The sequence below is a fragment of the Dasypus novemcinctus genome, chromosome 7 (genome assembly GCF_030445035.2).
Source record: "Dasypus novemcinctus isolate mDasNov1 chromosome 7, mDasNov1.1.hap2, whole genome shotgun sequence".
Taxonomy (NCBI): Eukaryota; Metazoa; Chordata; class Mammalia; order Cingulata; family Dasypodidae; genus Dasypus; species Dasypus novemcinctus.
In genome coordinates, this window is record NC_080679.1 from 1,954,649 (window position 1) to 1,981,052 (window position 26,404).

The 26,404-nt window shown below is 61.7% G+C and overlaps 2 protein-coding genes across 5 annotated transcripts; both read left to right on the forward strand.

Moving 5' to 3' along the window:
• The first annotated feature begins 1,187 nt into the window (after positions 1-1,187).
• Positions 1,188-18,438, forward strand: LOC101429708 (collagen alpha-1(I) chain-like). 4 transcript variants are annotated; one of them, XM_058299750.1, is made up of 18 exons: positions 1,188-1,660; positions 2,273-2,381; positions 2,467-2,645; positions 2,992-3,062; positions 3,345-3,524; positions 4,029-4,127; positions 5,023-5,214; positions 6,065-6,196; positions 6,476-6,507; positions 6,625-6,675; positions 7,069-7,233; positions 7,981-8,178; positions 8,650-8,811; positions 14,045-14,275; positions 14,622-14,849; positions 15,122-15,358; positions 15,721-15,912; positions 17,862-18,438. In XM_058299750.1, exons 1-18 carry the CDS (start codon positions 1,444-1,446, stop codon positions 18,004-18,006), a joined length of 2,820 nt encoding a protein of 939 aa, XP_058155733.1. In that variant the 5' UTR covers positions 1,188-1,443; the 3' UTR covers positions 18,007-18,438. The 4 variants fall into 4 exon arrangements, with proteins under 4 accessions (XP_058155733.1, XP_058155734.1, XP_071072125.1 ...); XM_058299751.1 differs by having other exon boundaries at positions 1,188-1,657; XM_071216024.1 differs by lacking the exon at positions 17,862-18,438 and adding an exon at positions 16,226-17,840.
• A 1,978-nt stretch (positions 18,439-20,416) lies between these two features.
• On the forward strand, positions 20,417-25,202 carry LOC101426789 (E3 ubiquitin-protein ligase RNF144B-like). The gene is made up of 5 exons (XM_004484381.5): positions 20,417-20,788; positions 21,122-21,228; positions 22,524-22,621; positions 22,742-22,909; positions 23,098-25,202. The coding sequence occupies exons 2-5, from the start codon at positions 21,159-21,161 to the stop codon at positions 23,599-23,601; spliced, it is 840 nt and encodes a 279-aa protein (XP_004484438.2). The 5' UTR covers positions 20,417-20,788; positions 21,122-21,158; the 3' UTR covers positions 23,602-25,202.
• Positions 25,203-26,404: the final 1,202 nt, after the last annotated feature.

Here is a 26,404-nt window from a genome sequence, read left to right on the forward strand (position 1 = left end):
GACGCTGGCCAAGGCCTCACCCTGGGTCCCTCATGGGGAAGGGGGAATCCAGCCTTCGACCTTAGGGGTCTCCTGCCCCTGCCCCGCTGGAGGGCCTGTGCCCTCTGGAAAATGCCCTGACTTGGGGAGTAGGCTGTGCAGCCCAAGGCTGGGAGCCGGGCACCCGGACGCAGGGGCCCTGAACCCACAGCCTTTCCTCTCATCACTGCTTCCCACAAAGCCTTTCCCCTGCCTTAGGGCAGGGAGACCCCGTGCTGTCCTAGGAAAGGGCCGCCTGCCCCCATGGCCGGCACAGGCCCCTCAAGAGACTCTTGGAACCTCACACCTGGCCCTGGATTCTTGGGGCGGCAGCAGGAGCAGATGTGGGTCCCGTTGTAGATGTCCTTACCCAGCCTGCGTCACCCTTCATCCAGCTCCCACGGTGGCCTTCCAAGAGCAGGTACCACCAGACCCCGTGTCTCCAGGACGGATGGGCAGGGAGCCCAGGGTGGTCAGAGTGACGGGGACCCCGCTCTGGAGGCAGCGCTTGGGGCGCCAGGCTGGGGTCCAGGGTGCTCTTAGGCTGCTCCGATGCCGGGCATTGGGCGTCCCCGGTCATGGCCTCCGCAGGACGTGGCCGGGTTGGGCGCTCTGGAGCCCTAAGATCAGGGCTTTCCGCCGCCTCTTCACACACGAAGGTTTTTGGATTGTTCTGGTCTTAACCTGGTGACTTCCTCAGGCGCCCCGAGGGGAGCCAGCATGGGGCGCCCTGGGGGGAGCAGGCCCCGGGTGCTGGACAGTGGGGTGTGGTGGGGGTCTCTAATATAATTCGGTGGCCAGGCAGCCCCGTCCTGAGCAGGTCAGCGCTGCCCGGGGAGCGGGAGGGAGATGCGGGCGGGCAGGGGGGCAGTGAGGGCTGCGGGGGCTCTGCTCAGGGCCAGGGCACTTCCAGGGATCAAAACTCAGGTTTCCCTTTTCAGGCCAGGGGCTTGGGGGGGCGTCCGGCCACCCCAGCAGGGGGTCTTGAGCAGCCCCTTCCTCCTGGCCGCCCCCCACCCCACCCCGTCCTTGCACACGACCCCGCGGGCGGGAGTTCTCTGGAATGTTCCCCAGCAGAGAATCAAAAGTGAAAGTGGAGCGCACAGGGCCGCCCCTCCCCCGCCAACCCCGACCTCGCCCCCCCGCGGGGCGGAGCCGCCGGCGCCCCGCCCCCACCCCAGCGCTGCCGGAGGCTCCGAGGGGCCGGGGCTGCGGGGCCCCAGAGCCGGGTCTCGGTCCGCGGGGACCCGGGCGCAGGGGGACGCTCGCCTGGAGCCCCCAGCCCCGCGCGCCCGTGGAGAGCCGTTCCCGCCGTCTGAGCCTCAGTTTCCCGCCCGTCTGCGGGGCGTGGCGCCCAGGTCGGGTGGGCCTAGGCCCCTTCGCTTGCTTCCCTCCCCGCGAGGTCCACGCCGCGGGGCTGCCGCGATGGGGCGCCTGCGCGGGTCCCAGGACGGGGGCGCCGGTGCTCGCTCCCCGGACGGTGTTCACCCCTTCTGGGCCTGGTGGGCATGGGTCTGGCACTTCCTCGCCTGGTTGCGGACCTGGGTGTGGTGGGCGCTAGAACTGTCTGTCCGCCAACTGGACTTCGGGACCCCCGTGGATGAGTTCGAGGACCTTCTGCCGGGAGCTGCACCCCCAGGTGGTGAGGAAGGGGGGGCGGAGGGGAGGCGGGGGCGGGGCGCGGGAAGGGGACGGAACCCCACCCCCCACCTGCTCCCAGCCCGGGCTCCCGGAGATCCTGAGCTGAGCCTGCTTCCTGCCTGGGTGAGACCACGTCTCCCACCCCAGCCACAGCCCCTGCCGGGAGGGGGGCAGGCCCACCCTCCACCTGGGGCACACGCGGGCCAGGCAGACCTGGGCTCAGCGCTCCCTTGAGGCACCCCGTCGCCTGGATGGGACTGTGTCTCCCTGAGCTTTGGGGAAGCAATTGGCCACCCCTGCTTGAGAAGAGCCCCTCCCAGTCCTGGGCTGGGGCAGGGGAGCAGTGTGCGCCCCGAGATGGCTGCAGGGGAAGCAGGTGCCCACCTGGGCAGGTACGGGGTGGGGGGGCGCCCTCTGAGAGACCCGGGGAGGTGGGGTACTGGCGCAGGTGTGCAGAGGGACAAGAGGCAGGGACGGAGGCCCAGCCCCTGGGGCCCCTCAGGGTCTCTGGGTCCAGCCCAGGTCTGGTGCAGAAAGAGGGGTGGGGTGCCCCGGGGATGGGGCTCTCCCTCCTGAGCACCGCCCAGCCTTTCAGAAGCTGTACATCCCCCAGGCCCATCCCCGGGGAGCCCCCCTTTTGTGGGTCTCATCAATCACGGGCTGACCTGCTACCTCAACGCCCTGCTGCAGTGCCTCTTCGTGACCCCGGAATTCCGGGACAGGTGAGCGCCCGGCGGCCCCGGGAGGGACTGGGTGGGGAGCTCTGGTCCTGGGTGAGGTGGAAGCCGGGCTGCCCTGTGGCCGCAGGGTCCAGGAGGCGCCCTGGTCCTCGCAGCAGCAGCAGGAGCTGGAGCAGATCTTCGGGGGGCTGGAGGCGCTCCGGTCCTCGCAGCTGCAGCAGGCGCTGGAGCAGATCTTCAGGGGCCTGGAGGCGCGGCGCGGCCCCGTGGAGACGCGGGCCCTGACCACCTGCCTGGGCCTGGGCTGTGAGTGGACCTGGTGTTCCTGCCAGGACCCAGGAGGCCGTGACGGGTCCTGGGCAGAGGGGTCACCAGAGTGGGAGGGCATGCGATCAGCATGGGCCCCGTGGAGCAGGGGCAGTGTCCATGGCTGCGGCTCTGGGAGTGGGGGTCCCAGGACAGTCAGAGCAGGGGGAGGCTGCAGGGAGGAGGCGGGGACGCTGGGCAGCCTGGGGACCCGGAGGAGGGCTGGAGCGGGGAGGCTGCTGGAGGGTCGCGTCGCGGTGTCCTGCCTGCTCTGGAGTGGGGGAGGCGGGACCGAGGGCGGGGGGCAGAGGGGCTCCGCTGGCTGAGCTGGCCCCGTGCCCTGCAGACGGCCAGCAGGACGTGGGCGAGGTGTTCCTGCTGCTTCTGGACAAGCTGGGCCGGGGCGACCTGCAGGAGGTAGGGGGCACGGGGCCTGGGTCAACCAGGGCTCCAAAGGGGCAGGATCGGGGCCTCGGTCCTGGGTGGGGGCGCCCCTGTGGCTGAAGTCCAGAGGCCTTGCCGTCTCCTGGAGGGCGGGCAGTGCACCCCGTGTCCTGTGGATTGGGGCTCACAGGGCGCCGAGCAGTGTTGGCCCAGGTGGAGGCTGGGACTGTCCACACCGGCGGTGCTGCCTGGGGCCCACCTGGGAACGGGCCGGGCCTGGGGCCTGGGGCCTGGGGAGTGACCGCCTCCTGTCAGGTGTTTCAGAGTGAAGTGGAGAAGGTCATCAGGTGCGCCAGGTGTGGCAGTGAGGACAACATCCCGCCCGGGGGCAGGACGCTGCTGCTCCCCCTGGCCTCCCTCTCCCGGTTCTGTGGTCTGGATGGGGATGGGCAGGCACCCCGAGAGCCGCCCCGAGAGCCTGCTGGATGCGTCCAGGTACCGGCCCCTTCCCAGGTGGCCTGCGGGGGGAGGCCCAGGGAGTGGGTGTTCTCCAGCCCCGGGTCCCACTTCCCTCTAGTCACCGCCAGTCCAGCCCCGTCTGTGCTGGGGGCTGCGCTGGGCAGAGATGCCCGATCGTGCCCCTACCTCGGGCACTCAGGAGCAGTGGGGGGCAGGCAGGTGGGGGCCCTCCCTGGGTGGCCTGGGTCACGAGGTGTTGGGGATCCAGGGCAGGTGTGCTTGGGGAGCGCCGCACAGAGCCTTGGAGGTGGTGGGTGCCCAAGGACAGCGGGGTTCAGGGGGTGGGGTGGGGTGGGGGGCTGGGCTTTGCACCCCAAAGGGCCTTTTAGGGCAGACCCTGTACCTGTTGGAAGCCTTGAGGGGACTATGGGGGGCAGGGGCCCTGGAGGGCTGCAGAGCACAGAGGCGGGGGCACGGGGTGGGGAAGGGGTACGGCACAGCCCCCCGGAGCCCCCAGCCTCTCTCCTTGGTCTCCTGCAGGACACAGGTGCCCTGGGCGTCCCCCACGTCCAGCATTTCGACGAGGACGACAACCTGTTCTTCTGTGAGTGCTGCGATGCCAAGACCCCCGCCTCCGAGGTAGGGCCTGGGGCCCGGCTGCTTCTCCCCGGCCCTGGGGTAGCCCCTGAGCTGGACCAGACCCTCGGGGGGCCTGAGAGGTGCCAGCGGCCGAGTGGCCTCAGAGTCCCTGAGCTGGGAGGGCGGGGCAGGGTGTGCCCGCCTGTTCCCTTGTGCCCACGGCCTGTCCACCTCCCCCCGCCCCTGCCCTGGGCACAAAGGGCACCTCCCCTGCATTGGACTCCAGCCTCGCTCTTGTCCCCGACACGGGGCCCCTGGGGCCACCTCGCTGAGGGCTCTCTCCTCGGCCTGCCGACTCCCACGCGTCTCGCTCCTGCCCTGGCCTCTTTGGTCCGAGAAGGGTTCTGCCCCTCGCTGTGGCCTGTCCAGTGCCCTGGCCTGTGGCTTTGTGCCACGCTGCCCCGAGTCCTGTCTGAGGCACCTGTTCCTCCACGGCAGCTGGGGAGCTGGGGGCCACAGCCCTGGCCAGGGTCCCTCGCCCGTGGGTCTTGTTCTTCTCTTTCTCCTCAGTGCTGGAGGCTGTTTCTTTTCTGTAACGGGTGCTCACTTCCATTCTCTGCTCGGGCTCCGTCCTGGCTGCTCTCTCCCTGCTCTGCTCCACCTGGACTGTTTACTGCTCTTGCAGAGCACCTCTGCCTCCCCGGGGCTGGCTGGTCTTCCCCGAAGGCGGTGCCTCTCGGTCCTCGGGTGAACGTGCTCCTGGTGGTGGCGTTGGCCTTGGGCCCAGCTGGAGGGCGGCCAGAGGGTCCATCGCAGGGGCAGAACCCCGACCCCCAGCCTCTTCGTTGGCCCGGACAGGGCAGGCGGCGGGGCAGGTGGACGGAGGAGGGTCCCGAGCCGCCGGCCTGGGCCCTGGCCCGTGGGGTGCCCCCCTGACCCGCCTCGCCCGCTCTAGGAGCAGCGCTTCCTGCGGCTCCCCAAGATCCTGGTGCTGCAAGTCAGCGAGTTCACCTTCAAAGAGGGAAAGTTCCACAAAGCCCAGGCGACCGCCAACGTCTCCCACGTGCTGGAACTGCAGACCGCGCCCCGGGCGCCTGCTGCGCCCCACTCTTCAGGTTCTAGGGGAGCCACGGTCACCCCAGCCCCGGTGAGTGTCAGCCATAGAGGGGAGCCCAGGACACATCTTCTTTGGCCACAAGGACAGTGTTTCAAGCATCACCCCCCACCACCTTTCCTTCAGTGAACAGCTGCCGACCAGGGCCAAGCCAGCGCAGGCCCAGAGAGGGGGGGGGGGCCACAGGCCCCACAGGATAGGGGTCCACTTGGGGGGTAGAGACCCCACAGGACAGGTGGAGGAGTATGGGGGAGTGCAGGTACCACATGACTGGGGGGTAGGTTGGGAGAGGCCCCCAGGACAGGTGGAGGCATGGGGGGCGCAGGCCCCCAGGACAGGCAGGGGTCGGGCACAGGCACAGTCCTGGCTCCTGGAGACCCCACAGCTAAAGTGGGATTGGAGGTGGCCAGGGGCCTGCCAGGACCCCTCCACAGGTGGCCTGTGTCCCCACAGAGCCCCCTGTCCTCCCCTCACCCCTGGAACTCGATTCCAGATCCTGCCCCAGGAGGGGCATGAGGGGGCTTTGTGCTCCTGCAGTGGACTCAGCTGGGAACTGCCCCGCAGGGTGGCCCAGGGCCAGGCACCCACGTGACCATCGGCGGGTGGACGCCAGGGGCGGGGACACCAAGGCCATCTGCCAGGCACCTGGAGCCCTGGACCCTGGGCCTCGGGGGGACCCAGGCAGCCGTGGGCCTGAGCGCAGGAGCCGGGGGTGGCACCGCTGGGGCTCGCCCTGTGTCCGTTCTCCTCCTACCGTCGTGACGCTGGCAGGGGCAGGACGGGTGGCGCTGGCTGATGCCCACCACGGCCACAGCCTGCACGGCCCCCGTTGTCCTGGAACGTGGAGACACCTGCAAGCCCCCTGCACCCCGTCTCCCCGCAGGAGCGGAAGCGCTACCATCTCTACGCCGTGTGCAGCCACTGGGGGGACTACAGCGGGGGCCACTACACGGCCCTCGTCCAGCCCCCCGGCCAGGAGCAGTGGTATCACTTCGACGACCAGTGGGTGGACCGTGTGAGTGCCCCCGCCACGCGGCTCCGGGCTGTGGGAAAGGACAGCTGTGGGAGGGGACGGCAGGTGCCCGGGGTCAGTGCAGGTCACAGTCAGGGTCAGGCATGGGGGAGAAGGCAGAGGTCAGGGCCCGGGTCCAGGGAAAAGGTCAGAGGTCAGGTCCGGCCCCACCTGGTGGGGCAGCCTCTGAAGGAAGCAGAAGGCGCAGGGGCCATGTGCAGGGCAGGTGGCAGGTGGGCGAGTGGCCTGAAGGCCGTGTCCTCACCGCCCCTCTCTTCCTAGGTGGAGTCTTTCCCGCAGCAGTTCACACACAGGTACGGCTGCAGGTGCCCTGGGCAGGGGGCGGGGCCCTCCCGGGAGGCTGGGGGGCCCTGGAGGATGAAGGGGCAGCGTGGGTGGGCAGGGGCGCCAGGCTGACGTCCTGCCCACAGGTCCGGGCTCCCGTACCTGCTGATGTACCGCTGTCAGGACAGCAGGGACAGGTGCGTGCCGGGTCTGGGCCCTGGGGGTCGTGTTTGGGGGCAGGGGACAGGGGGCAGGTGGTGCTGGCTGGACCCGGAGCCCACACGTGACTGTCACAGTGGCCTTGGCTCCCGTCCCTCCAGGGCACAGCTGCAGGGACCGCGGGGAGGGGGAGGGTGCCCCTGGGGCCCATGAGGGCTGGTGGCAAATGGCCTGAGGGTCCCTGGAGGGCAGCCAGGCCGGGGAGGAGCAGTGCTGGCCCCACAGACAGTGGCCAGGCCTGGGGACGCCAGGAGGGTGGGGTCCGAGATGACACACCACCCGGACAGGGCCGGGGCCGGGGGCTGGTCCGCGGGTGCGCTTGGTGACGGAGGGCGGCCATCACCGGGAGGTGACCTGCACTCTTGCTGCAGGCAGGAAGACGAGCCCGAAGACAGGGTTCCAGGGAAGGGGGTGGAGGCCGCACCTGTCCCTGAGACGAAGGGGCCGCCTTGGGAGGGCCCAGGCGAGCACCCCAAGAGGAGCAGTGAAGCTGCTTTCCCCGAGGACGGCGACCCGGCCAGCCCCACTCTCACAAGGTGCGCCCTGGGTGTCCTGAGGACGTGGGTCTCATCTGCCTCAGGGCACGTCCCCTGGGGTAAGGCCATGATGATCGTCCAGTCCCTGTGCCGTGGACGCCGGGTCCTGGGCTGCCGTGATTTAACCCATGTCCCCGGAACCCCCTAAGGCAGCCCTTCAGTCCAAGAGTCCAGAGGAACAGGTGCAGGGGTGTGGCGCGGCCGGGCGGGCTCTCCAGGTGCCTTCCTTCTGGAGGGCCCGAGAGGAGCCGGGCCACAGGCACAGCAGGTGTGCGCAGAGGGCCAGGAGCAGGTCGGGGGTAGAGGGGTGCAGAGGGGAGCCCAGGGCCGGGAATCGCTGCTCGCTCTGGATGGAGCAGGATGGGAGGAGCCGCCTTTAGAGCAGCCCTGAGCTCCCAGGACGCAGAGCCCCACCTAGAGCGGAGAGCACCCAGAGCAGGTGCGGCCCCCAGACCCAGACTGCAGCTGGCCCCTGGGGGGAGGGCAGGGGCCCAGGCCTGCGCTTCGGGCCTCAGGAGGGGCTGGGCCCGTGGCTGGAGCCCCTGGAGACCACAGGACGGTCCAAGCATGGCCCGGTGGGAAGTAGGGGGCAGGGGGAGGCCGGGGGACCCCAGGTTGTTGGGACAGGGCTGGCTGGAAACGGGGAGAGGCTGGACACGGGGAGGGGCTGGACACGGGGAGGGGGTTGGACACAGGGAGGGGGCTGGCTGGCGTGGGTGCTGAGCTGTTCGTCCTCTCCGGGCTCAGGCCAGGGGTCGAGGCTGACGTGGGGCGCCCGACGGAGGCTGGGGCAGGAGCTGAGGACCGAGATGCAGACAGGCTAGAGGAGATGCGGGGAGTGCGGCCAGCAACTGGATCTGTGCAGGGCCCTGCTCAGCTGCTCGGCACCCGAGGACCCTGCCCTGCCCTGCCCAGCGCTGGGCCGGGGGTGCCCCAAAAGCCCTGGTAAGTGCCCAGGTCCCCGTGCTCCTCAGGGCCTCCTGGGGACCCCGCTCCTAGTCCTCACCCCAGCGTGTCCCGGCCCTGTGTCCTGCCCCCTCCCCAGCAGGAGACCCCACCCAGGGAGGGGCCTGTCCTGCCAGTGTGGCCCTAGGCACAGCGTTGAGGTGGCCTCGGCTCTTGACTCTGAGCTGAAATGGAGTGGGATGGGGAGGGGGGCTTCCCGCCACGCTGAGTGGGGCTGGGTGGGGGGACAACGGGGCCCTGGGGTTGGTGCGGGACCCCACGTGCCCAGGGGCGTCCGAGGGCCTCCGTCCTCATCCAGCACTGCCCCCCTGGCCTGGGGCCTCTGTCCTGGCAAGGTCAGACTCTGCGGAGGTGACGAGCCAAGAGCCCGGCAGGCTTCTGGGAGGCGGCGCTGGGGCAGGCGCTGGGGAAGTGGCTGCCCTCAGCCTGGATTGGTCCCTCGTGCTGCAGGCTGGAGCCCCAGCTTGGAGGGGGAGCGGGGACAACGACACAGGACGTGGCCGCCCCGGAGCAGCAGGCCTCACCCCGCAATGGGAGGGGCCAGCCCCCTGATCCGGGCTCTGCCCCCAGCCCCCAGGAGGGACACCCAGGGCCCAGTGCTCTCCAGGACAGGTGAGTGACCTGGCCTCTTGCTGCCGAGAATGGGGGAGCCCCCTGGAACCTTCATCTTGGCCATTGCTTGGGTGCAAGTGGACACCCACACCCACCATGTGCTGAAGGCCTGGAGGCCGCTGCGGCAGCCTGGAGCTTGGCGGGAGGGTGGGCTGGGGGTCGCCAGAGCTCGGTCGCCAGCATGGGTGATTAACTCTGACGGTATACAGGGAATAGGGCTTAATTTTGAGGAGGTCTATTTATCTATTTTTTCCTTTTGTTGCCCATGGTTTGGGTGTTCGAGGAAACATTAAGGTCTTTACGATGTTTCCGTACATTTTCTTCTAGTAGTTTTATGGCCCTGGCTTTTATTTTTAAGTATTTGATCCATGCTGAGTTGGTTCTCCTATAGGGAGTGTGACAGGGGTCCTCTTTGGTTCTTTTGGCTGCAGACATCCACTTCTCCCAGCACCGTTTGTTGAGGAGACTGGTCCTGTTAACATGGGCTTGGTAGGTTTGTGAAAAAGCAGTTGACCATAGAGGTGAGGGTTTATTCTGGACTCTTTCACTATTCCACTGATCGATGTGTCTGCCTTCATGCCAGTACCATGCTGTTTTGACCACTGTAGCTTTCTAATATGTTTCAAGGTCAAGCAGTGAAATTCCTCCCATGTCGCTCTTCTTTTTTGGAATGCTTTTGGCTCTTTTGGTACACTTTCCCTTCCAAATGAATTCCTTAATTGTCTTTTCTGTTTCTTTGAAGTAGGCTATTCGAATTTTGATTGATATTATATTGAATCTATAAATCAGTTTAGGTAGGATTGACATCGTCATGATATTTAGTCTTCGAATCCATGAACATGCAATGTCTTTCCATTTGTTTAGGTCTTCATTGATTTCTTTTAGCATTGTTTGGTAGTTTTCTTCATATAGGCCCTGTACTTCTTGGATTAAATTGATTCCTAGGCATTTGAACCTTTTTCGTTGCTATTGTAAATGGATTTTCCCCCCTGATTTCCTCCTCAGATGGTTCAATAGTAGTGTACAACATTACTGATTTTTGCATGTCAGTCTTGTATCCTGCCCCTTTGTTAAACTCATTTATTAGCTCAAGTAGCTTTATCGTGGATACTTCAGAATTTTCTAAATACAGGATCATGTCATTCACAAATAGTCAGAGTGTTAATTCCTCTTTTCCTTTTTGGATATCTTTAATTTAGTTTTTCTTGTCTTACTGCCCTAGCTAGAATTTCTAGTACGATATTCAATAACTTTGGTGACAATTGGCAACCTTGCTTGTTTCTGATATTAGAAGGAAAGCTTTCAACCTTTCTCCATCGAGTATGCTGTTGGCTGTGGGTTTTTCATATATGCCTTTTATCATATTGAGGAATTTTCCTTCTATTCCTTTCTTTTGAAGTGTTTTTATCAAGAAAGGATGCCAGATTTTGTTGAATGCCTTTTCTGCATCAATTGAGATGATTGTGTGTTTTTTCCTTCAATTTGTTAATGTGCATTGATTGATTTCGTTATGTTGAACCAGCCTTACATACTAGGAATAAATCCTACTTGACCATGATGTTTAAGTCTTTTGATATGCTTTTGGATTCAATCTGCAAGTACTTTGTTGAAAATTTTTGCGTCTATGTTCATTAGGAAGATTAGTCTGTAATTTTCTTTTCTTTGTAGTGTCTTTTTTTATGTGGCTTTGGTGTTAGAGTGATGTTGGCTTCATAAAATATGTTGGGTCATTTTCCCTCTTCTTCAGTTTTTTGGAAGAGTTTAAACAGGATTGTTGCTAATTCTTTTTGAAATGCCTGGTAGAATTCACCTGTGAAGCCATCTGGTCCTGGACTTTTTGTTGTTGGGAGATTTTTTATGATGGATTCAATCTCTTTAAATGTGACTGGTTTGTTATGTTCTTTTATTTCTTGTGGTTTCAGTGTAGGCTGTTTGCATTTGTAGGAATTTGTTCATTTCATCTAGGTTTAGTTTGTTGGCATACAGTTTTTCATAATATCCTCTGATCATTTCTATTACTGTCATGTCAGTACTAACTTACCCCTTTCATTTCTGGCTGTATTTATTTGCATCTTCTCTCTTTTTTTCTTTGTTATTCTGGCTAGGGGTTTGTCCATTTTACTGATCTTTTTCAAGAATCAGCTTTTGCTTTTGTTAATTTTCTGTATTGTTTCTTTTGTTCGCAATTTCATTTATTTGCGCTCTAATCTTTATTCTTTCTTTCCTTCTGCTTACTTTGGGATTGGTTTGCTGTTCTTTTTTTTGGTTTCTGTAGTTCAGTTAAATCTTTGAGTTTAGCTCTATATTTTAAAAATATTGGCATATAAGGTTATAAATTTTCCTCTCAAGACTGCCTTCACTGTATCCTATAAGTCTTGACAGGTTGTGTTCTCGTTTTCATTTGTCGCAATATATTTACTGATTTCACTTGCAATTTCTTCTTTGACCTACTGATTACTTAGGAGCGTATTGTTTAGCCTCCACACATTTGCAAATTTACCTCTTTCTCATGTATTATTGTTTTCCAGTTTCTTTCCACTAATATCTGAGAAGGTGCTTTGTATAATTTCAATCTTTTTATATTTATTGAGAATTGCATTGTGGCGTAATATGTGGTCTATCCTGGAGAAAGATCCATGGGCACTTGAGAAGAATGTACAACCTGCTGAGTTTGGATGCAGTGTCCTGTATATGTCTCTTAGGTCTAACTTGTTTATCATATTGCTCAAGTTCTCTGTTTCTTTTGTGATCTTCTGTCTAGTTGCTCGATCTAATGATGGGAGTGGGATGTTGAAGTCTTCAACTATTAACTGTAGAGACATCTGTTTCTCCCTTCAGTTTTTCCAGAGTGTGTCTCATGTATTTCGAGGCACCCTGGTTAGGTGCGTCGATATTTATGACTATTATATCTTCCTGGTGGATTGTCCTTTTATTAATTTAGGAAGGCCTTCTTTATCTCATACCTTTTGTGCCTTTAAAGTTTGTATTGTCTGATATTAATATAGCTACCTCTATTCTTCTTTGGTTACTGTTTGCATGGAATATCTTTTTCTAACCTTTCAGTTTCAGCTGGTTTGTATGCCTGGGTCTAAGGTAAGTCTCTTGTAAGCAGCATATAGATGGCTCATGTTTTTTAATCCATTCTGTCAGTCTACCTCTTTTGATTGGTGAGTTTTTTCCGTTCACATTCAATAGATTAATTACTACACATTATGCATTAAATATGCATTATTTACTTCCAGCATTTTATTTTTTGGTTTTCTTATGTCATATCATATTATTGTCTTTTTACTCTTTTGGTTATCCTTTCTGCTATTCTTTCTTCTATACTCTCCTATAAACCTCTCTCTCCTGCCTTTTTCTTTCAGACTCGAAGGCTTCTTTTTATAGTTCCTGCAAAGGTAGATTGTTTTTTTCTGACTCTCTTAGTTCTGTTTGTGAATATTTTAAACACACCTTCATATTTGAAGGACAATTTTGCTGGATAAAGAATCCTCAGCTGGCAGGCTTTCTCTTTCAATAGGCTAATTGCAACACAGACTGTATTCTCATCTCCATGGTTTCTGATGAGAAATCCATAGTAAGTCTTATTAGATGTCCCTTGTATGTGATTGTTTGCTTCTCTCTTGCTGTTTTCAGAATTGTCTTTTTATCTTTCACATTTGCCATCCTGACTAGTATGTATCTTGGAGTAGGTCTATTCAGATTTATCCTGATCGGTTTATGGTACGCTTTTTGGACATGTAAGTTCATTTCTTTAGTGAGAGTTGTGAAATTTTTAGCTATTATTTCCTCAACTTCTCTTTCTACCCGCTTTCCCTTCTTTTTTTTTTTTTTTTTTGATTATTTATTTAATTCCCCCCCCCTCCCCTGGTTGTCTGTTCTTGGTGTCTATTTGCTGCGTCTTGTTTCTTTGTCCGCTTCTGTTGTCGTCAGCGGCACGGGAAGTGTGGGCGGCGCCATTCCTGGGCAGGCTACTCTTTCTTTTCACTCTGGGCGGCTTTCCTCACGGGCGCACTCCTTGCGCGTGGGGCTCCCCCACACGGGGGACACCCCTGTGTGGCAGGGCACTCCTTGCGCGCATCAGCACTGCGCATGGCCAGCTCCACACGGGTCAAGGAGGCCCGGGGTTTGAACCGCGGACCTCCCATATGGTAGACGGACGCCCTAACCACTGGGCCAAAGTCCGTTTCCCCCCACTTTCCCTTCTTGTCTGCTTCTGGAACTCCCAAGATGCATATATTGTTGCATTTCATGTTGTCTTTCAAATCCCTGAGCCCCTGCTCCATTTTTTTCATTCTTTTCTCTCTCAGTTCTCTTCACTTTCAGCCGTTCTGTCTTCGGTATCACTTACTCTTTCTTCTGTCATCTCGAGTCAGCTGTTGGATGCCTCTGATGTGTGTCTGATCTCCCCTGTTGTGTCTTTCGTTCCCACGAGCTCTGTTACTCTCCTCTTCAGGATTTCAAATTCTGTGTGCTCACTCAATATCTTCTTGATGTCATTGATCTCTTTAGCTATACTGTCTTTCAACTCATTAAATTGATTTTTGAAATTTGTGTGCATCCAAGAATTAGTTTTCTTCAATCCTGCATCTCTTTTAAGCTTTGATATATTCCTTTTCCTGGCCCATGTCTTCCATTTTATTGTTATGGCTCATCCTTTTTTGCTGATGTCTAGCATCCGATCAGGACGTAGCATCTCAGATGCTGGATGGTCGGAAGCCGAGTAGCCTTAGGCTGTGTCTCTCTCCCCCTTCCTGGGGTGGTGGATCCCTGGAGGTCCCTTTGTCTGTAGTCACAGGCGCCTGAGAATTTTGAAGTGTCTTGGTGTGGGGAGGGTGCTGGCAGCGCCCACCGCTGGTTTCAACTCCCAGCTTTGCCGTCGTGATTCCTCTCCTTTGTCCCTCTCTCCTGGGTGGTGTCCTGCTTCCCCGTGTTGTAAACCCGAGATCGTTTTCCAGTTGTTCTAGCTGGTCCTCGAACTATTTTTTGGTCGGACACATCTTTTTGGATGACAGTGTGGGCTTGGCCTTCAGGCACTGCCCGACCCACCAGACCATCCAAGTCACAGAGGCGCTGCGTCCTGCGGGGTCCTCTGCAGCCTGCGCGGGTGGACGGAGCTGCTGACCACGCGCCGGCCTGGACGGCTCCTGGCTTCCCTTAGCCAGGCAAGGGGCACAGGTCTACCTTGTGGACCCCAGTCCTTGGGGCTCAGGACACCCTTGTATCACAGGCAGGAAGCTGAACCTGGCCCCGGGACGCAGGCGGGGACGGCAGAGGGTGAGGACGTCAGAGAGCCTGGACACCCCCCAGAGGGGGGCAGGAAGGCCCTGGAGGCCGGCTGTGCTACCCCCCAGGGCCACCCCCAGGAGCGCCGCCCTCCTCCAGGGATGGAGATGCTCAGCAGCTGCTCACTGGACGCTGCCCTGCCCAGCGCTGCTCCTGCCCCACCCATGATGACCACGTAAGTGACCGGGTGACCCGAGGTCCTGAGAGTGGGGCAGGTCCCTGGGGCCAGCTCCTGGCTACTCGCCACATCGTCCATCCTCCCAGCACCATAGCCACGACCCTCACAGCAGGGTCCCTGGCCCGAGGAAGGGGTCAGCCAGTACCCCATGAGCCGCAGTGGCCCATGAGCCGCAGTGGACAGTCGACGGGCACGCCCGAGGTGGGTGGGGTCCTGGGCCTGGAGAAATCCCCTGCCGTGGCCTCACCCCACTCCTGGGTGACGGGGGGCCCAGTCCCAGGCAGGGTGGGCTGGTGAGGTGGTGCAGCCGGCTGCTCAGTGTGGACCCTCCCCCGGCATGCAGGTTCCCGTGCGGCCCTGACGCGGGCACCCAGGAGAGGACAGTAGGGGCCAAGGCCACTCAGGACCTTGGGGTGTCTGCCCCAGAGTGTGGCTCCCTGGGGGCACTGGCTGCCGTCCCCCAAGAATGGCCCATGGAGAACCCACCTCCTCTCCCTCGTGAGCGGCTCAGCAGCTGTGGACGGAGCACGGCCCAGCCCAGCCTCCTGCCTGGGTCAGCCCGGAAGGACGCGTGAGTAGCCGGGCCCTGTGCAGGGTGTGCCCCCATGGGGACCCTAAGGCCACCGAGCGGGTGTGCCCCAAGGGTAGGGCCTGACGTCCCCTCAGGAGAGAGGAAGGACGCCTGGAGGAGGGCCCTACAGGGGCAGGGCCGAGGGGCTCAGCTGGGCTCAGCAAGCTGGAGGTGGGCAGTGGGGGGCATGCTGGGAGCGGGAATGGAGCTCGGGGTGCCCAGGGCCCCCCGCCCGCACCAGCTGGTCAAGCCTCCATCCTCCCCGTGCGCAGGTGCGGACCGACGCCCAGCAACGGGGAGCAGGAGGAGCCGGCAGAGGCCGAGGACGACCCGGACACCCAAGCCCCTTCCTCAGGGGCCCAGGAGAGCACCCCGCAGTCAGAGCCTGCCTCCACCCCCCACGGAGGGCCCCCGGGGAAGCCCCCAGCTGACCCGCTTGAGCAGCTCAGCATGTGTGGGCAGAGCAGTGACCAGCACTCGCCCCTGGCTGGCCTGACCCTGAAGGACACGTAAGTGACCGCGGCCCTGCACAGAATCCTGGCCATGGCAGCTGTGGGCTCAGTCCGGCGCCCCCCTGGGCATTGCTGTCCACCATTTCCTCATCCGCTCTGGGCTGAGGCCTGCGCTTCGGGCCTCGGGAGGAGCTGGGCCTGGGGCTGGAGCCCCTGGAGCCCACAGTACGGTCCAGGTGCGGCCGGAGCAGAAGGAGGGGACAGGGGGAGGGCTGGGGGACCCCAGGCTGTCAGGGCGGGGCTGACTAGACACAGGGAGGGCTGGACACGGGGAGGGGGCTGGACATGGGGAGGGGGCTGGACATGGGGAGGGGGCTGACAGGCGTGGGTGCTGAGCTGCCCGTCCTCTCTGGGCTCAGGCCGGGGGTCGAGGCCGATGTGGGGCACCCGGTGGGGGCTGGAGCCGAGGACCCAGATGCAGACGGGCTGGAGGAGACGCGGGGCGCGCGGCCAGCGCCTGAGCCTGTGCAGGGCCCTGCTCAGCTGCTCGGCGCCCGAGGACCCTGCCCTGCCCTGCCCAGCTCTGGGCCAGGGGCACCCCACGAGGCCTGGTAAGTGTCCGGGCCCTGTGCTCCTCAGCGGGGTCCCCCAGAGGCCCCCGCTCCTCGTCCTCCTCGCCCCAGTACGTCCCGGCCCTGCATCGTGGCCCCTCTGTTGAGAAATAAAAAGCATAACCTTGCAGAAAATTTTCTAACAAGTCACTCCTGCCCCTTGCTTCTATAAACCAGCCCATGTGCACATCACCTTGCAGGAGACTATCAAACGAACCTCTCCTGCCCCCCACTTCTGTAATCTAAGGGACCCACCTACCCCCTCTTCTGTAATCTAAGGGACCACTCCTGCCCCCCGCTTCTGTAATCTAAGGGACCTGCCTGCCCCTGCTTCTGTGAATCAGCCTGCCCTCGAGCGCATGTCCTTGCACCTGCCTGCTGCTTCTGTAACCCCACTTGCAAAACGTCACCTAGCAACGCTGTAGCCAGTGAGCGAGAGCCACGCTAGTCCTGCATAAAGTCCTGTGTAAACCTATGAGAACTGAGAAACGGGGCTCAGGATTTGGAGACAGACTCTCCTCCAGGCCTGCGTGTAATAAATCTGTTCCTCCTCCTCTCCGAGCCTGTTTGGGGTTCTCTGCCATTCAGATCCCCTGGCTTGGCTGCAACACGTCCACTGCAGGGGACCCCACCAGGGACAGGCCTGTCCTGCCCCGTGCGGCTTCACCTTTGGGGGGCTCTCTGCTGGACAGGACCAGGACGGGATCCTATGAAGACCACCGTCCTGCAGGCTGGGGCGCGCATGGCCCTGGTCTCTCCCACACTCAGAGCCCAGCAGCAGGCGCCCGCAGCAGCCCTGGCCGGTGCCCTCTGTGGGTCTGCTCTGCTCCCCCCTCATCGCTGGTACCCTGGGAAGTCATCTGTCCGCAGCCTGTGTCCTTGGCCCGGGGGCCTCCCTTGAACCGGGTGGGCACCCTGGCACGTGCTGAGCTGCTCTGGCCCCCGCCTCTGAAGCGAGGCCCTCGTCCTCCACCCAGGGCGAGAGGTGCCGGCTCCACGCTCAGCTCCCCCAGACCGCAGGGCTCGGGCCGGCCCGGGCAGGGCTTCTCCTGGGCTCAGCTGCTCCTTCCAGAGCAGTGACACTGACCCTCCCTCCAGGGCTCCGGCTCTCAAAGGAAGCAGCGGCCCCACCCTGCAGCCGAGGCCCAACAGGGAAGCCCCCAGCCTGAGCCGGCCCCTCCCCGGGCAGCACCTGCTCCAGCTGCAGGCACCAGGGCCTCCTGAGCACCCGAGGGCGTCCTGGCCCTGCCTGCACGGCCCTTCCCCTGTGGTCCCCGAAGCCCTGCCCCACAGGCCCACCTCCCCCTCAGTCTTGCTCTCCTGCGCAGCCCACCCCCCACAGCGTCACCCCCGACAGCCCCTCCCCCTCCTACGCTGTCACCCCTACCCTGGCCGCATGGCACCGCCACCTCCAGGCCACCACTGCACCCCGTTGTCCCCTTCAGGGCTCCTCATGAATCCCCTCCTGGCCTCCCCACTGTCCAGTGCAGGGGAGCAGGCCCACGAGGGCCGGGGCCCAGGGCTCCACGCGGCCACTGACCTGCTGGCCACAGGGTCATGCAGTCACCCCACGGGCACCAGGGCAGAATGGAAACTGGCACAAGCAGAGGGACAACATCAGCTGGGAGACAGAGCCAAAGGCTTGGGCTCTGGGGCTCAGGAGGTCTAGGGACCCCGCTACAGCCGAGTCACGGGGGGAGGACAGCGCCAGCAGGCCCGGATGGAGGAGAGTGGACAGAAACGCCCTCGGGGACCTGCCCACCTGCACAGGGGCAGCGCCTGCAGAGCACACCTGGGGCAGGACTGGGAATGTCCATGTATGGAGAGCTGACCTGCAGGTCCGCCGTCCCCAAGTGTCCCCTCCCTCTGGGACCCTTGCTGGCCATGCGGCCACCTTCACTCTGCCCTGTGGACATTCACTGGTGTCCTCCTCACTGTTATCTCTTCAGCCCAAAGGTGAACCCAAGAGCCGACGCCCCCTGGGCTGGAGCACCCAGGGGAACCCCAGCCGGGCTCAGCGAGGGATGGGAGCAGCTGGAGCCCCGCCCGGCCAGCACCCCACCTGCACCTGCACAGGGAGGCACCTGGGTGTAGGGGACAGAGGACGGAACCTACCGGCCCCCAGGGAAGGCTGATCAGCCCCACTCCCACCCGGGAAGCTCCTGCTCAATGTCCGGGATTCTTTGGGACACTTACAGACAACCGTTATGAAATGTGAAAGTACAGCCTTACAATTCCACAAAGCACGTCAGACACCAGGTGGACGTGCTCCGCACTTGCCCCCTCAGTGGCCCCTGCCTCTCCCTGTGGCCTCTGCTCGGGGGTGACGGCGCTCCCGCGTCCACCTGCTGGAAGTGCCTCCCTGCCCGTCTCTTCCCAGTGCCGTATTCCGGGCATGAAGTCGGAAGCTGGGAATCCCAACAGGCTCCTGTGAGACCTTGCTTTATTGCTTTGTTCGTTGTCTATAGTTCAGGGAGTGATGGAGAAAAGCTAATACGGCAGAATAAAAATAAAAATGTATCATGAGCTTTTGGTTAACTTGGTTATTTAAGTGTAAATGCTGTGCCTTGGGTGGGCTTGAAGGGTGGAAGCTTAAACAGCTCGCAGATCTGTGGCAAGAGGAAGTCCAGCCCGAGTGTTGTGAAGGCAGCGCCTGCTCCCGGAGCACCTGCCTGAGCTGGCGGCCGGCGCTCCTTGGCCTGGGCCCCTGTGTCACGGGCAGGGCACGTGGCGGCCTCCTGGCCTTGCCTGCTCAGGGGCCCTTGACCTCCAGTTTCTTCTTCCTGTGGCTTCTCTCCACACCAGTGTTTTCTTCTGCTAGTAAAGGACCCAATAGCAAAGAAAAAATAATAAATGAATAAAAGAGCAAACCGAAAAAGGCAAAAAATAAAATAAATAAAACAAAGGGCTCCTGTACTAGAGAAGACCTGCTCTGATGGACGAGGGCCACACCTCACTGAAGTGGACTCACCCAACTGCCCACAGGGGGTCCCTCCCATGGGATGGAGTGAGTGGGAGCACCTGCCCTCCAGGGCGCAAACAGCTCCAAACCCCGCACAGGTGCGCGGCTCTTACAGTGTGAACAGGACCAGAGGAACTGAGGAAATAGGCTCCCAGTCTCCACAACTGTCATCTAATTCGGGAAGTGGCTCAGGCAACTGACTTCCTTCTTTGTTCCCCCCTCCCATGCCCAGTGGGGCCAACTGGTCTACCCTGACTTTAGCCCACCAGAGACAGAGGCTGAGCTCCCAACCCTCACACCAACAGCGGCACATAATCCCCTTCCCTTAGGCCACCAGAGTAAAGTCCACACACTGAAAAGGGCCCTGTGGTCTACCCTTCCAACAGGCCAACAAGAAAAGGCCCAGGGTCACACCTGCATTCTGACTGGGGTCATTAGCACTCGCCTTCCCTTAGGCCGCAAGAGACCATGGCCATGCCAACCGGGGCCATCTGGTCTACCTTTCCATTAGGCTGCCAGACACAAGTTCCACACTTGCCCCCCACGCCCACTGGGGCCATCCTGTCTGCACATCCACTCGGCTGCGAGAGGCAGAGTCTGTGCTCCTCCCCCACACTGACTGGTGCCATCTGGGTCAAGTTCAGAAAAACAACCTTAGTGAAAAGAAAGCCAGCCACGGAACCACAGTCGTTCCTCCAGGACGGAGCCACCGCTCTGCGGAGCCAGCTCTTCTCCTCGCCTTCTCTGGGGTCTGATGTTGACCTGCAGCTGGGGTTGCCTACGGATTCCAGAGCTGGGAAAGAAGCACGGATTCTACGAGAATCAACAGGTTATTGGGAATTCCCAATGAAGGGTATTGTATGGATTATTACAGTTGGTAAAATGTGCTACCCATCCTTTTGTCAGTACATTTATGATACACTTAGGTGCTTAAATATATATAAATATGCATTTCTGTATACATGTACTTGTTTGGTCATTTTAAGAACTCTCAGTTAACTGTGACCCGGCGCCCAGCGCTGCCCCTGGCCTTGGGTTTGCTTGATTCCCTCTCCAGACGCTTCCCCTGGGCTGACTGGAGGCAGGAGCGCTGCCACCTGCCCCTGGGCGCTCCACTGTGCCAGGCAGGAGGCCCAGCCCCAGGCCCTGCCCGGCCCCTCCTGCCTGGAGATGCGCGTCTGTGGCCCAGGAGGCCCTGCAGGACCCCCAGCCTCAGTGCCAGCCAGGCCACCCTGGACAGAGCGACCCGACGTTCCCCAGGGCCGTGTGTCAAGACCACCTCCTCTTCACCCCAGCACTGCACGAGGACCCCACCCCACCCAGCACGAGCTGCTTGAACAGGAGACCCCGGCCCTGGGAGGACTGATGGGCAGCAGGTCATGCCCACAGGCACTGGGGGAGGGGGCGCTGCAGCCTCGGGCCCCCGGCTGCCTGAGCAGGGGGAGCCAGTAGCGGCGTGGGGGGCAGGCTCTACCAGAGCCCTGCAGACCAGTTTCAGTTTTGTTTCTTTTGTGGGACTTTTCCAAGAACTCCCTGCCTGCAGGGCCGTGTGCGAGGACCTGGGTGGTAGGGGGAGTCCAAGGAGGGGCCTCAGCCTGATGGACAAGCCCAGAGCTGGGCGTCGTGGACGGTGGGAGGGAGCCCACCAGGCCATGGGCGGCAGCAACTGAAACACAGAAAACACAAAGCAAAACCTCTCAGGAAGGAAAGACCGGTAGAAGCTTCTGGCTTACTGGCTGCAGCGCCCACGTCCAGGATCCACCCGCGGGGGGGTCGCAGCCTGAGGAACGCCCCCTCCCCCAGGAGAAGAGCCGCTCAGGACCGCTGTCCCCACCAGCGGGGTCCGCGTCACCCCGACCCTGACCCACTTGACAAGGGGGGAGGCGGAAGGTCCGGGCCGCGGGCCGTTGCCAGGTCAGCGGCAGCGGGAGGGGGAGGGAACCGAGGACCCTGCTGGGGACCCCTGCAGAGCCGGCGGGGGCTGGAGGGAGCCGGGCGGGACCCCAGCTCCACCACGCGGGCTCAGCTTGGCCACGGGGCAGGGGAGAGAGGGCCAAGGTGGGGTGTGGGGCCAGGACGCGCCAGGACGGCAGAGGAAGGCAGGGGTGTGGGGTGTACCTAATCCCCAGGTCCTCTGAGCGGGGCGGCGCCCCATATCAACAGAGCAGGGCTGAGTGGGAGCGGGGCCTCGGGGACAGGGCGGAACCCCTGCCTGCCCCCTCAGCTCCCCATCACTGTCCCCTGCAGGAAAGGAGCCCTGAGGCCAGGGAGCCGGCGCCCCACAATGAGCCTCTCTAAGGGGGAGGAGGCCGAGCCCCCGCTCAAGTTCGTGAAGAGCAAAGACGAGATAACAGGTAGCACCTGGCCGGGGCGGGGAGGGGACAGGTGGGGCTCTTTGGAGCCAGGTCCTGGCGCCCCAGGACGTCCAAGCCCCTCCAGTCACAGGAGGGTTCCGTGGGGAGGGACAGGCTGCTGAGAGCTCCCGGGGGTCACTGCAGACTTTCCAGAACTTGACCAGAGCAGACCAAGGGGAGGCGGAGCTGGGGTGGGGTGGAAGGTGGGGTCCCCAAGGTGGGGGCTGGAGGGACGGCCCTAGAGAGCCCCCCGTGTTTCTATCCGCATGTGGGGAGGGCCCCTCCAGGAGAGCCTGGTGCCCCCTGGGGGCTGATGACAACCTGGGGGACCCACCTTGGCAGTGCCCCCTGCCGCCCACCTGCAGCTCAGAGCAGGGTGTCCGCGCCTGAGCCCTGCCCCCGCTACCCCCACCTGCTCCTGCTCTGGAGGGTCCAGACATGGCAGAGGCCCCCTCCTTCCCCAAACCCAGCTGTGGAGCCGGAGCCCCCCTGGCCGGAGCCGACACCTGTGACTGTGCCACCAACACCCAGGGCTCAGCTCGGCCCCCAGGGCCCGTCCTGCTGCCGCTCCTGTCCCCGCCCCTTTGTCCCCCTCCAGACCCCGGAGCAGCTGCCCCACCCTGCCCTGCCTCTGACCTGCCCCCAGGTCAGGAGGGTCCCCGATCCCTTGCAGGCACCCCTGAGCTGACCTCCTGGGCCCAGTCGCTCCCCCTCACACGTTGTACCCCAGGAACACGGCCCCAGGACCCGCCGGAGCGCTGCGCCCCTCCCAGCCTCAGCTCAGGCCCTGGCGCCCCCCCGCGCCCCTGACCAGGCCTGGTGAGGCCCTGCCTGGAACCCCAGCCCGCGGCCCTGGCTCGGTCCACCCTCGACCTTATAGGACAGTGATGGGGGTCCGGGGTCAAGGACCCTGGAAACAAGCACAAGACTCGTCCTGTGCCCAGGACTTAACCAGGCAGGGTCCCGGCAGGTTGTGCCAAGGAGGGAGGGGCAGGAGGGGCAGAGGGCACCGGGGCAGCCCCCCGGGCATGGCCTCAGGAGGGGCTGCTTCACTCGTGGAGCCTGCTGCGGTGTCCCCAGTGGGCAAGGACAGATTTTTGCGTGTCCTGGGGGTGACAGCCGCAGCTGGAGGCCTCCGGCATGTCCCACAGGGACTCCTGAGGCTGGGGGAAAGAGGCGGGTGTGGCCTCTGTGCCCAGCTCGCCCCCAAAGCCGCGTGTCCTGTGGGAGCCCCCAGACCCAGCCCGGCCGTGGGCACCAGATCCTGCCCCACTCTGAGCCCCCTCGTCCTACAGGGGACGAGTATGACGGGACCCAGAGGGTGCAGATGAGCTGTGGGCACGCTGTGGACCCCGGGAGCCTGACGGCCTGGTGCCGCAGCCTCATCGGCCAGGTAGGGGGGGCACTGCCAAAGCGGGGGGGAGGCACCAGGAGTCCAGGCTGCAAGGGTTGCGGCCAGTCCTGGCCTCAGATCTGGACAGAGCCCACGATGTGCCCGCCTTGCCCCCTTCAGGGCTGCTTGAGTCTCTACTGCCCTGCTGACGTCAACGGGGCCAAGTGCGGGGCCGAGTGGCCCTACCCCGAGGTGCGCTGCAGCGCCGCACTAGGGGAGGCAGAGCAGCGGGACTTTGAGCGGAAACTCGCCCTGTCTGCGGCGAGACGCTACTGTGACTATAAAGAGGTGGGTGTGGGCCCTGCCCGGGGGGCCTCGGCTTCAGTGCCCAGGACGCAGGCCAGGGGCGGTGCCCAGTGCCTGGACGTCAGTGCCAGGGCCCCAGTGCAGATCCTAGTCCCCTCATGGGGTCCCCCGTGCCTGCCCCTCCCCGCTGCCCCTGGCCCTGCCTGCTCTGAGCCCCCGCCCTTCCCCAGTGCCCGAGGTGCAGGAGCCTGGTGGAGAGGAAGGAGCTGACCCACCTGCGGGTGCTGTGCACCATCTGCTCCTCCTCGCTGGGGGGCCCCTACGAGTTCTGCTGGCAGTGCCTGTGGGCCTGGAAGGGGCAGGGGATGTCCTCGGACCACTGTGCCAACGAGGGCTGCCGGGACCCCAGCCTGCACGTCCTGGCCACCTGCGGCACCAAGGACCTCCCTCGCAGCAAGATCCGAGGCTGCCCCTCCATCCGGGCCTGCCCCACGTGCGGGCTGCTCATCGAGCACAAGGACAAGTGCAAGTACGTGCTGTGCTCCCGCTGCCACGTGGAGTTCTGCTTCGCCTGCCTGGACACGGCGCAGGCCTGCCGGGCTGCCAAGTTTGGGGCCTGGTTGCGGTCATGCGCCAAACCCGTGGCCCCGCGGCAGACGTGCGTCCCTGTGTGGAGCCGACAAAGAGAGGGACAGCCACCCCCAGAGGACCAGTGGTCCGGCCGGCTGTTGTGAGGGGCCTGCACCTGCCCCTTCCCAGCCCCAGTGCTCCTCCCTCCTGGTCCCAGTGACCCTTTGGAAACAGCTGTGAGACCGTTTCTTTCCTTTCCTGACGCCAACCACTCGCGCTCTCCTGACACCCCTCCTGGGAGCCGGGCCTGGGGGCGGGCGGGAGGGCACAGTCGTGGTTGTGGGGTGAACAGGGTCCCGGGGCTGCTCGCTCAGTGGACGGCAGTGCAGAGGCGCAGACTCTCCTGGCTGCAGGTGGAAGATGCTGCCGGGGGCTGGACAGGGGACGTCGAGGGACAGAGGGACCAATGGGCGGGTGGGAGGCCGGGTGGGCACACGGGCTCCTACATGGGTGGTGGGTGGTGATGAGACGATAGGGAGATGGGTTCATGGACACACAGATAAGTGGACAGATGGACACGTTGGCAGGTCTCGGCACACGTTTGTACAGATTTGCCTGGGGCAGGACAGACGTGCAGACGCAGGTCCGGGTTTTAACCCCCCAGAGGGTCGTGGGCTGGGCCGGGGCCATCTCCTCCGAAGTGGGGAGGGGCAGGTCGGGGTCCCTGCTCAGGGCCACTGTGGCCTCTGGCACCTGGTCCTGGCTCCTGACCCCTGGGGCAGCTCAGGTGGGAACCAGGGCCCTGCGGGTGCAGGGCGGGGCCTGGGAGGGGAAGGGGCGGAGCCAGAGCTGGGAGGAGCAGGCCCACCCTCCCCAGGGACTGCAGGGGTGCAGGTGGAGGGGCAGGTCCTGGCCAGCCCCCCTCGCCTCCAGCCTCCCTGCGCCCCTTGTCCTGCCAGCGCCCATCAGAATGGCCCCTGGGCAGGTGCACAGCTTCTTGTATGGGCCCTGTCCTGCCCCAGCTGTTCATTTCCATCTTTCTGTCTCCTTAGTTTCAGGCTTTCTCTTTTTTCCTAAATATCAATAGAGTTAGATAATGCTTTGCTTTCCAATCTGAAAATGGTGTTTTTAAGCAGGTAAATCAAGCCCATTTACATTTGTTGTCATGAATGATGTTTGGCCTCAGCTCTGCATGTTACATAATATTTACTGAGTTTATTTCGTTAATGGTCTTTGAGTTCTTGTTGAAATTTTGGGCAACTTATATTATTTTCAGGCCCTTCATTACTTTGCACCAAGAACATGGCCGTAACGTCCTTGGGCAGCCTTTTCTTAGTCCTTCATGGAAACGATTTTCTCTCACTGTCACCTGTGGCAGCAGTGGCTGAATCCACTTCACCCTTTTCTCTCTTCTTTCTCTTCCAGTCTTTGAACCTTGTCATTTCTCCTCTGTCAGAACACAAACCATTTCCTTCCTGCCCTCCCAAGTTTATACCCACACTTCTTACAGTCTTGCATCTGCAGCGAATACTGTCCTGTGCTCAAGATCCATCCTTTCGGTAGTTTTTTCAGTCTCATCCCGTGCGTGGACCATCTGGAGTTCCTGCATGTTTCATGTCCTTTTTTCCGTAGCCTTGTCTGTTGTCTATACATAAATTCTGGGTGCGTGACTTCTTCATAAATTTTCCTGAAAATGTCAATTCCCTTTTGTCTTGCTTTTGTATTGTGATAATAAAGTCTGGAGACTGCCTGATGTTCTTTCCTTCCCAAGTGCCTTGATGTTTTGCCTGGAGGCCTGAGGGTTGTGTCTTTATCTTTGCTTACTGGTTTCACCAGGACATGTTTTCTGTGTACCTGCTCCAGCATGTGCTCAGGGCAGCTCAGGGTCCAGAAGGGGCAGGAGGACAAGGCCCTCTGCAGAAACACTTCTGAGTCCCTCAGAGGAGCCTCCCGTTTGCTCCTGTCCTGTTCAAAATCAGCTGCAAATCTTTCATCAAATACTCTAAATGGAGTACCAAGACCTGCAGCTTTCGAGACTTTCAGGCCCTGGCTGGTGCCCCCTGTGGGTCAGTTCTGCCCCTCATCACTGGCACCCTGGGGGGGTCAGCTGTCCACAGTCTGTGTCCTTGGCCCGGGGGCCTCCCTTGAACCGGGTGGGCACCCTGGCACGTGCTGAGCTGCTCTGGCCCCCGCCTCTGAAGCGAGGCCCCCGTCCTCCACCCAGGGCGAGAGGTGCCGGCTCCACGCTCAGCTCCCCCAGACTGCAGGGCTCAGGCTGGCCCGGGCAGGGCTTCTCCTGGGCTCAGCTGCTCCTTCCAGAGCAGTGACACTGACCCTCCCTCCAGGGCTCCGGCTCTCAAAGGAAGCAGCGCCCCGCCCTGCAGCCAAGGCCCAGCAGGGAAGCCCCCAGCCTGAGCCGGCCCCTCCCCTGGCAGCACCTGCTCCAGCGGTGGCACCAGTGCCTCCTGAGCACCCGAGGGCGTCCTGGCCCTGCCTGTACGGCCCTTCTCCTGCGGTCAACTGAGCCCTGCCCCACAGGGCCACCTCCCCCTCAGTCTTGCTCCCCTGCGCTGCCCATCCCCCACAGCATCACCCCCGACAGCCCCTCTCCCTCCTACGCTGTCACCCCCTCCCTGGCCGCATGGCATGGCCACCTCCAGGCCACCACTGCACCCCGTTGTCCCCTTCAGGGCTCCTCATGAATCCCCTCCTGGCCTCCCCCCCCATCCAGTGCAGGGGAGCAGGCCCACGAGGGCCGGGGCCCAGGGCTCCATGCGGCCACTGACCTGCTGGCCACAGGGTCGTGCAGTCACCCCACGGGCACCAGGGCAGAATGGAAACTGGCACAAGCAGAGGGACAACATCAGCTGGGAGACAGAGCCAAAGGCTTGGGCTCTGGGGCTCAGGAGGTCTAGGGACCCCGCTACAGCCAATCACGGGGGGAGGACAGCGCCAGCAGGCCCGGAT